The sequence below is a fragment of the Triticum dicoccoides genome, chromosome 2B (assembly GCF_002162155.2).
Source record: "Triticum dicoccoides isolate Atlit2015 ecotype Zavitan chromosome 2B, WEW_v2.0, whole genome shotgun sequence".
NCBI lineage: Eukaryota > Viridiplantae > Streptophyta > Magnoliopsida > Poales > Poaceae > Triticum > Triticum dicoccoides.
The window spans coordinates 147,397,444-147,408,562 of NC_041383.1; the positions used below are offsets into that span (position 1 = coordinate 147,397,444).

The following is an 11,119-nucleotide window of genomic DNA, read 5'->3' on the forward strand; positions in this document are numbered from 1 at the left end:
CTCCCTATGTGCTTAAATTCTTGAAGTTATGCGTGTGTTACCTTCCTATGCTAGTTGATTATTGTTCCCATAAGTTGTTTGATCACAAAACCCTATGCATAGGAAGTGGGTTAGACTTAAATGTGCTAGTCATATGCTTCATGATGCTCCCTTTATGTTTCAATTCTTATCTTTTATGTGAGCATCATTGACATCATCATGCCTAGCTAAAAAGGCATTAAAGAAAAGCGCTTGTTGGGAGACAACCCAATATTTACCCTTACTGTTTTTTGTGTGTACACATGATTATGCTACTGTAGTAATCATGTTTTATAGCTTTTTTTTCAATAAAATGCCAAGTAGAGCCTTTGGGAAGAATTGGGTGAAGTCTATGATCTTGCTGTAAAAAACAGAAACTTTAGCGCTCACAAGATTAGCTGCCATTTTTTACTGGAGAGTGATTTTAGGTTGATTCTTTTTGAAGATGATTAATAGACAAATTTCTCAGGTCCAGCAATATATTTCATAATTTTTGGGGTGCCAGAAGTATACGTTTGATACAGATTACTACAGACTGTTCTGTTTTTGACAGATTCTGTTTTCTATGTGTTGTTTGCTTATTTTGATGCATCTATGGCTAGTATTAAGTGGTATGAACCATAGAGAAGTTATAATACAGTATATATTACACCAATATGAATTTAGAACGAGTTCAGTACAGTACCTAAGTGGTGGTTTTATTTTTTTATACTAACGTAGCTTACGAGTTTTGTGTTGAGTTTTGTGTGGTTGAAGTTTTCAAGTTTTGGGTAAAGATTCGATGGACTATGGAATAAGGAGTGGAAAGAGCCTAAGCTTGGGGATGCCCAAGGCACCCCAAGGTAATATTCAAGGACAACCAAGAGCCTAAGCTTGGGGATGCCCCGGATGGCATCCCCTCTTTCGTCTTCGTTCATCGGTAACTTTACTTGGAGTTATATTTTTATTCGCCACATGATATGTGTTTTGCTTGGAGCATCATTTTATTTTGCTAGTTTTTTCTTGCTGTTAGTTAGAATAATGTTTTGCATCTTTAGTTTCAATAAAAAAGTCAAGGATAGCCTTTGCCATGCTTATTTTGCTAGTTTACATGTTGCTGTTTGAAAACAGAAAGTTTACCGCTGTTGCAAAAATTCCCTAGAAAAGTTAGAGAATGGTATAACGTTGAATCTTTTTGCATATTAAGCTCTGATAAATTTATTACAGTGCAAATTTTAGTTCATAATTTTTGGAGTCAGGGAAATATTGTTACTCTTGCATTCTTTATAGACTGTACTGTTTTGGCAGATTGCTGTTATGGTTGCATTGTTTGCATATGTTTGCTTGTTTAATGATTCTATTTGAGGATAGGAGTATTAAATATGCAGAGGCATTTAGTATTCAATGTTGAATAATAATTTTAGTGATTTGTTACAGTAGAATATGATAAGGTTTTGCATTGGTTTATACTAACCTATCTCACGAGTTCTTGTTGAGTTTGTTGTGAATGAAGCTTTTGATAAGAAATAGAAAAACCATGATATGAGAGGAATTAAGGAGACATAAAAGCTCAAGCTTGGGGATGCCCAAGGCACCCCAAGATAATATTTCAAGAAGTCTCAAGCATCTAAACTTGGGGATGCCCCGGTAGGCATCCCACCTTTCTTCTTCAACCACTATCGGTTAGTATCGGTTGAACCTAAGTTTTTGCTTCTTCACATGAGTTGTGCTATCCTTGCAAGTCATTTTATTTTGTTTTGCTTGCTGCTTGAATACAATACCAAGATCTGAAATTCTTTTATGAGAGAGAGTCTTCACATAGTTACATAATTATTTAGCTACTCATTGGTCTCCACTTATATCTTTTTGAGTAGTTTGTCGTTTACTCATGTGCTTCGCTTATATCCTATGAGTAAATTGTTGAATGAGTTGATTGTCATAAATATGAAATTATATATGTCTCTTTTGCTTATCCCATGGGGAGTAATGACTTGACATCTAAGAAGTAGAGGTTGTAAATTTATTGACAGTTAGCAAGCATTGTATTAGTCATTCGAACAATTCATGAAAGAATATTGAAGGAAGGGAGGTTTCACATATAAATATATTATCATAGACATCTTTCATAATTGGGAGCACTCATTAAGTATGACATGCTAAAGAGTTGATGTTGGACAAGGAAGACAACGTAATGGGTTATGTTTTCTCGCATCTTAGTTAAAGTATATTGTCATGGATCATTCAAACATGTTGAGCTTGCCTTTCCCCCTCATGCTAGCAAAAAATTCCTAGCACCAAGTAGAGATACTACTTGTGCTTCCAAATATCCTTAAACCTAGTTTTTGCCATGAGTGTCCACCATACCTACCTATATGCGGTATTTACCTGCCGTTCCAAGTAAATTTGCATGTGCCAAACTCTAAACCTTCAAATTATAATCTGTTTTGTATGCCCGAATTGCTCATGTAGCAACTAGGGGCTGTCAGTGTCTTCCATGCTAGGTGGGTTATTCTCAAGAGGAGTGGACTCCGCTCCTCATTCACGAGAAAGTGGCGGTAACCGGGATGCCCAGTCCCATGATCAAAAAGATCAAAATCAAATCAAAATAATTAAACAAAACTCCCCCAGGATTGTTGTTAGTTGGAGGCACTCGTTGTTTCGAGCAAGCCATGGATTGATGCTTGTTGGTGGTTGGGGGAGTATAAACTTTTACCATTCAGCGTGGGAACCGCCTATAATGTATGTAGTATGGAAGATATTGGGAACTCTTGGTTGTTATGTTGACAATGAGATCATACCTCTCAAAATTATTTATCTCTATTTTAAAATAGAGCTCTGGCACCTCTGCAAATCCCTGCTTCCCTCTGCGAAGGGCCTATCTTTTACTTTATGCAAGAGTCAAGGTGATCTTCACCTTTCCCTTTTTCATTTTATCCTTTGGCAAGCACTTCGTGGTGGGGTGATCCTGATATATATATATCCAATTGGATGCACGTTAGCATGAACTATTATTGTTGACATCACCCAAAGGTGAATACGTTTGGAGGCAACATTATAAGCCCCAATCTCTCTCTGTGTCTAATTAAAACTTCATAACCACAAGTATTGCGTGAGTGTTAGCAATTGTAGAAGACTATATGATAGTTGAGTATGTGAAGTTTGCTAAATCAAAGCTCTGACATAGACTCTTCCTGAAAGTAAGATGAATTGCAATTGTTTGATGACTAAGAATGAAGTTTGCTAGTTTTTGAAGAAAGTTTATGGTCTATGCTTTGATATGTGAATTGCTTGTTACTTTACCGTGAAAAGTTTTATGAGATGAAGTATTGTTATGACCTATAATGATGCTAGTAAAGGTGATTGAAATTATCATTGATCAAACTTGTGCACCTCTAGCATTCACACTTCATAAATTCTTTCTTTTATCATTTACCTACTCGAGGACGAGTAGGAATTAAGCTTGGGGATGCTGATACGTCTCCAACGTATCTATAATTTATGAAGCATTCATGCTAGTATATTATCTGTTTTGAATGATTATGGGCTTTATTATTCACTTTTTTATTATTTTTGGGACTAACCTATTAACCAGAGGCCCAACCCAGATTTGATGTTTTATGCCTATTTCAGTGTTTCGAGGAAAAGGAATATCAGACGGAGTCAAAACGGAAGGAAATCAACTAGAGAAGTTAATTTTGGAAGGAAACCCACTTGATAGACTTGGAGTGCACGTAAGGGAGTCCCGGGCTGCCCACAAGGGTGGGGGCGTGCCCTACCCCTCTGGGCGCGCCCCCTGCCTCGTGAGCACCCCGGAGGTCCACCGACGTACCCCTTGCACCCATATATACCTACATACCCTAAAACTTATAGAACAGAAGATAGATCGGGAATTCCACCGCCGCAAGCCTTTGTAGCCACCAAAAACCTCTCGGGAGCCCATTCCGGCACCCTGCCGGAGGGGGAACCCATCACCACTGGCCATCTTCATCATCCCGGCGCTATCCATGACGAGGAGGGAGTAGTTCACGCTCGGGGCTGAGGGTATGTACTAGTAGCTATGTGTTTGATCCCTCTCTCTCGTGTTCCTCTATGGCACAATCTTGATGTATCCTGAGCTTTGCTATTGTAGTTGGATCTTATGATGTTTCTCCCCCTCTACTCTCTTGTGATGAATTGAGTTTCCCCTTTGAAGTTATCTTATCGGATTGAGTCTTTTATGAGAACACTTGATGTATGTCTTGCCATGATTATCTGTGGTGACAATGGGATATCATGTGCCACTTGATGTATGTTTTGGTGATCAACTTGCGGGTTTCGTGACATTGGGAACCTATGCATAGGGGTTGGCACACGTTCTTGACTCTCCGGTAGGAACTTTGGGGCACTCTTTGAAGTACTTTTATGTTGGTTGGATGAATCTGAGATTGTGTGATGCATATCGTATAATCATGCCCACGGATACTTGAGGTGACAATTGAGTATCTACGCGACATTAGGGTTTTGGTTGATTTGTGTCTTAAGGTGTTATTCTAGTACGAACTCTTTTATAGATCCATCCGAAAGAATAACTTTGGGGTGGTTTCGTACCCTACCATAATCTCTACGTTTGTTCTCCGCTATTAGTGGCTTTGGAGTGACTCTTTGTTGCATATTGAGGGCTTGTTATATGATCTATCTATGTTATTATTGTTGAGAGAACTTGCACTAGTGAAAGTATGAACCCTAGGCCTTGTTTCCTATCATTGCAATACCGTTTACACTCACTTTTATCGCTTGTTACCTTGCTGTTTTTATTATTTCAGATTACAAACACCTATATCTACTATCTATTTTGCACTTGTATCACCATCTCTTCGCCGAACTAGTGCACCTATACAATTTACCATTGTATTGGGTGTGTTGGGGACACAAGAGACTCTTTGTTATTTGGTTGCAGGGTTGTTTGAGAGAGACCATCTTCATCCTACGCCTCCTACGGATTGATAAACCTTAGGTCATCCACTTGAGGGGAATTTGCTACTGTCCTACAAACCTGTGCACTTACATGCCCAACAACGTCTACAAGAAGAAGGTTGTGTAGTAGACATCACCTATTGAGCTATCCCTCCAATATAGTTCCGCACCCTGTAGTGGGCTTCGGCTTCTTCATGATTGGATAGGGTGACTGATGAGGGTACACCCTTTTTGTTCGGACGAGGGGTTTAGTGAGAGCCAGTGGGTCCCAAAAGGATGCCTGGGTTTTCCAGACGCTTTCCATTGCGCAATACTTCTGTACTATGGCCGCCAAGTCAGCGAAGTGTGATATGCGACGGCGTCTTATGGCGTTAAGAATTCCCTTGTCCGAGCAATTTCTGCAAAAGAACGAGATTGCGTCTTCCTCGCGACAATCCTTAACCTTTTTCATTACAAGGAGGAATCTGGCCCAAAAGTGATGTACTGTTTCTTGGGGTTGTTGTCTGATATGGGAAAGATCACTTGCATGTGGGCGGGTGGGTGGATTTAAATCCGAATCCCGACCCGGTCTGAGACCCAGAGCTTGAAGGGCTTCCGAATTTAACAATCCGGCTTCCAGGATATTACCCAACTTTTTGGACCCACAGTCCGGTTCTAAGTCCGGGACTTGGGGCACTTCTTCTCGCGAACGGGTATCCAGCTCGGTGAGCTCGATAATCTGGACATAGTCCGTCCTTAGTATGGGAGGAGAGTTATTGCTTTGCTCCTCCACCACCGCTATCTGATGGGTGACCGAAGGGGAATTAATTTTCCTCTGATCGGGTTTAAGCCCAATCTGGTCGTAGTCTGTAGCGACTCCCAGGGCGGCGATGCGATCTAAGAGCTCGTTCAAAGACGATAGCTCCGTCGGATCCATCTGCTCGGCAAGTTCTGAGCTGATGCGGAGACGATTCTCGATGACCCGAGAGGTCATCGTGGGCTCAACGGCCGAGCGGGCGGTCATGATGAAACCGCCTTGCCAGAGGGTTTGGACCGAGGCCAAGGCTCCCCCGGAGGTGATGTTGTCCTTGATAACAAGGCGAGCCATCAACCTTATCCTTTGACGTCACAGTGGAACTCTCAATGAAAGCACCAATATCGGTGTCAAAACCGGCAGATCTCGGATAGGGGGTCCCGAACTGTGCGTCTAAGGCTAATGGTAACAGGAGGCCGGGGACACGATGTTTACCCAGGTTCGGGCCCTCTCTATGGAGGTAATACCCTACTTCCTGCTTGATTGATCTTGATGATATGAGTATTACAAGATTTGATCTACCACGAGATCGAGGAGGCTAACCCTAGAAGCTAGCCTATGATTATGATTTGTTGTTCCTTTCCTACGGACCAAACCCTCCGGTTTATATAGACACTGGAGGGGGCTAGGGTTACACAGAGTCGGTTACAGAGAAGGAAATCTATATACTCCAAATCGCCAAGCTTGCCTTCCACGCAAAGGAGAGTCCCACCCGGACACGGGACGAAGTCTTCTATCTTGTATCTTCATAGTCCAACAGTCCGACCAAAGTATACAGTCCGGCTGTCCGAGGAGCCCCTAATCCAGGACTCCCTTAGCGGCCTCATACCCGGCAGGCGTCCTGGTTGGGACCTCAAGTCTTAGATGTTAGGTTTGGCTGCGAGCTTTGTTTGGTATTAGGCCCAGACTATCAGCGCCCCTTCATCAACTGGATAGGAGTAGTGACAGATGTTGCTTAGACGATGGCTTTGGTCTTACTGTTGTACGATTTTGTAAGGTCTTGTGTTAATAATTAATAATATGGCCGTATGCACCGTCCAGATGCAGAGGCCGGGGGTATTTCTCCTTTTCTAAAAAAAGGCCAGCACGGAGATCCAGCTAGCTGTATATAGTAGTTTTTTCCCGGGGGATTGCGCTTCCTATATAGCGCGTAGGTCGCTGCCAAGCGACATAGCGCGTGCGCCCCACGCGCACTGCTATTTCTGTGGGCTGGCCCATCCGGGGTTTCACCTCAACCTCCCCGAAACCGGGTTTTCTGTTTTTGTTTTATTTTTTTCGGTTTTTTCTATCTTTTCCTTTTTTCGAATTTTGTTTTTATTTTTTTATTTTTATTCTTGTTTTAAATTTGCATTTTTTTTAAATTCGTGATTTTTTAGTGATGAACATTTTTTAGGTATTTAATGTTTTCTAAAATTGAGGTTTTGCTTTTGCAAATTCGTGAACATTTCTATTTGATCATAAACTTTTTCTGAAATGGTGAACATTTTCGATATTGTGAACATTTTTTAAAACTCATGAACAATGTTTTGAAATCGTGAACATTTTTTCAAAAAGTGAACATTTTTCTAAAACCATGAACAATTTTTCTGAAATTATGAGCATTTTTTCTTAAATCACGAACATTCTTTCAAAATCATGAACATTTTTAAAACTAACGGACATTATTTCGCAATCATGAATTTGTTTTGAAATTGTGAACATTTTTTTTGAAATCTTGAACATTTTTAGAAATTTGTTAACATTTTCTCTTAAGTCATGAATACGGGAGCTCCCGAATACAGGAGCTCTCTATGTATAGCAGTTTTTTCCCCCGAGGGAAAGGCATGTATGGACCTGGGTCTATTTTTTCGGCCCGGCCCAGGCCTGCAATAGCCTCACGGCCTGGCCCGAAGTGAGGAGTCACTGCTATATATAAAAGAGGCAAGTTGGCAAGACCTAGCTTCCCTTCTCCCACCCTTCCCATTCCGCCGCCGCAGGCGTTCTCCTCCACCCGCCCCAGCACACGGTACATCGTCTACCCCATCCCTACACGCAAGACCTTGCTGCGAAGTGCGAGCCCTGTCGATCATCTGTTTCAGGTATTACTCAGCGGAAGCCTTCCCCCTGCTTGGCGCCTGATGTAGGGGTTCTCACTCCCGCAGTTTTATCTGTTTTCTCTCTAATTAGACGGATTTTGTTGGCAGATCGGCGATCATGTTACGCCGGCGTTTTGTGAATCTGGTAGCGCAGAATTCCGACGGCGTTTATTCGCTGCGCCGCATCGAAGCGGCCAAGCATCTTTTCTACCCGTCAATAAAAGAAGCAGAAGAGTCAGCAAACGACGAGAAGAAGAAATACAAGACCTTGCGGCGGCTGCCTGACCCGATCACGAGCTTCGATCCGTCCCCCGTCGGTGTGTTGTTTCCTGGCCTGGAATGGTTCGAGCTCCTCGCACCCCGCAGCGGCGAGGGTCGGATCGTCAACTCCAACAAGGCTGGCCACACCGCCATGTTCGACGCCGACAAGTCTCTCTATCTCGCGCTGCCCAACCTCTCCCAGGCCAAAGGCACGAGCCCAGTGAGCTTCTCCGTCACCCACCCAGGCAGCGGGCAGGATAGCCTCTACGTCTTGCACAGGTATCCTGGTCAAGCTGTTGCCCAGGCTCGGTTTGTACCCGACCGAAGCGAGCACCCCCGCTCCTGCTTCGAGGTTCTTGAGTACAAGGGCCTGTCCAATGATGGCAACGTCCCTAACAAGGGCTGGGATTGGCGGCTTCTTCCTCCTCCTCCATTTGTCCGTGAACCTGGATACCAGCCCTCCATGATTAACTCCCACACAACAATCAAGGACGCCAATGGCTGTACCACTATCTGCATATCGTCCGACAAGATCGGCACCCACTGCTTTGACACGTGGTGCTTCGATTCTACCCACCATCTTAGGTGGAAGCACCTGGACGTGTGGAAGCAAGTTGGGGAGTGGGAACTGCCGTTCTATGGGAGAGCCGAGCATGTTCCCGAACTGGGCATATGGTTGGGCTTCACGGCCGGCAGAAAACCTCACCACCTATGCGCTGTGGACCTCTCCACCATGGACATGGATGGCCAAGCACCCACATGGCAGCACGTCTGGGACAATGCCACCCTGCCTGGCGAGAAGAATTGGTACCCTCTGTTTTTCAGGCTCATCAACATGGGTGACAACAGGTTTTGCGTGGCCAAGCTCTTTGGAGATGTTGAAATGGGCAAGCAGTTTGCTGTTCTTACCGGCATAGAGATGGAGCGTGGCCAAGACGGCCTCCGGATGGTCCAGCACAAGCGCACTCGTTACGTATTCAATCGCATCGATGTCAAGTGGGTGCTCTGAATAATCTTGTTTTGATTCGATTCCGATTACTCTTGCATCCTGGTCTATTTCCTATCTGTAAGAAATTATAATATTTGGTTGAACAATTGTTTCTCTTTGAACTGTGAGTCGAGCAATTAGGGTAGTCTAATATTTTGTTTCCTTAGCGAGCTGCTTGCATCTGAAAACATAAATCTCAATTTCTGAGTTCTAGAATAATTACATTTTATGTTTCTCGTGTAAAATATTTTAACCTGGTGTGCATGCGGTCAAATGTGACCGCAGCTTTAGAGATAGGGGTCAATCACAACATTGGGAACAAAGGTGAAGAAGAGGCTGTAAGAGCAGTTAGAGAGCAAGCCGTGACTCTGTAAATTTTATGTTTCAGTTATAGCTGAAGATCCTTGATGTAATGTGATAGAATATGGTTTCTACATGTTATGACCATTTCCGTTGTTTTGTTAATTTCCGTGCATTTTAATACTATGAGACAAGTTACATACTACTATTATTTTCTATGCATTCTGACATGCTCAGTACAACTGAGAAAAATACATTTCTCCATACATGAAGCGACAGTTTACATGCAAATTCAGTTCAGTTAAATAAGCAACTATCTTAAAAGTTTATACAAGTCAAAAGGCAGTCTAAGGATTGGAGCGTTTTGGAGGTCGAGCTGCCTGAAGGCCGCTATCCCGGGCGGACGTTGAGGGATGCCTTCTTACTTTTTAGTTATATATACAGATGCTAATACAGGGGCGACATTCTCTCGTCTTTTGTATTTGTACGTCAGCCTCCGTTGTGGGCTGATGCAAGAACACTAGCGGTTGGGGTGCGCCCGTGGCGCGCCGTTTGAAGTACTTCTGCGCGCATGTCTTGCTCAAGCACTGTCGGAGTGACCGTGATGACAGGAGAGCTGGGGTGGATCGGGTTGGGGACGGAGTGCATCAGCGGCGCGGTTCGGACAACAGGACAACGGCAGCGACGGCGTGGTCGTCTTCTCCGTCGTCGACCGGCTCTGCCCCAGTGCACGTATTGAACATGCACGACTGGCTTTTTCGTTGCTGATGGATAGACAGCGCTTCGACCGGCCCAGGCTCCGGCCGCAGCGGCAACGCTGGCGGCACTAATTAGCAGAGCGCTGACATTGCCCGAGACGTATGAGTTGGACGGGCAGGCTTTGCAATACCGCACCCTCAGCCACCGTCGTCTGTCCAGGATTCCGGTTACCACTGCATCCGGACCTTTCCATTCGCTCCATTTACCCTTTGATCCGTAATCTTGTTACTTTGTTTTCTGCATGCTTGCTCGTGACTGAAAGTAGTGTCAATCCCAGTGATAACAAGTGCTTGATGATCTTTAATCATGAATTTCTGTAGCCCCCATAACAGTCCAAATCTTGATCTCCAGTTATACGTAGCGAACATAGTTATGCAAAATACTTTGACGGGTTTGGCTTTCGCCGCCAACATGCTCACCACTGTAACTGGCAGAGCTCCGGCATTTGGGAGCACCATCGGAGGGTGAAGACTGAAGAAGATAACTCACTGCTGCTAGTACAACAAGCCCTATAACATTTGGCCACCATCGTCTGTCTGTGGCATTCAAGTTGTTCTGTTGTGCCTCCCGGTACCACCATCCCCGTACTCTTTTCCGTTGGTTCCAATTCGGCCATGGAACATTAATTTTGCTTATTCATTTGCTCTGCTTGATCATGACTGAAAATGTCTGCCTAATTTAGTTCATGTGTGTGTGTGTGTGTGTGTGTGTGTGTGTGTGTGTGTGTGTGTGTGTGTTTTGTCTTTTCCCTTTATTTCTTATAAATTCGGTTTTACCCGCTGTTAAAAAAAATCTGGGAGTGACTGAGTTTGTGTCTACATCCTCAATATCAAAAACAAAACAATGTATTCATAAGTACTTTGATACGTTGTTAGTAGAATGCAACACCGGGATCTCTGAATTACTTAAGCAACAACAACAATTAGGTTCAGTTCTACTGTCACTGGTACCACTTGAAAGTTTGGCAACCATAGCTACGCCCTACGCATAACT

The 11,119-nt window shown here is 43.6% G+C and overlaps 1 protein-coding gene across 1 annotated transcript; it reads left to right on the forward strand.

Moving 5' to 3' along the window:
- Nucleotides 1-7,688: 7,688 nt before the first annotated feature.
- Nucleotides 7,689-9,312, forward strand: LOC119362670. Its single transcript, XM_037627910.1, has 2 exons — nt 7,689-7,821; nt 7,927-9,312. Exon 2 carries the CDS (start codon nt 7,937-7,939, stop codon nt 9,086-9,088), a length of 1,152 nt encoding a protein of 383 aa, XP_037483807.1. The 5' UTR covers nt 7,689-7,821; nt 7,927-7,936; the 3' UTR covers nt 9,089-9,312.
- The last annotated feature ends 1,807 nt before the right edge of the window (nt 9,313-11,119 follow it).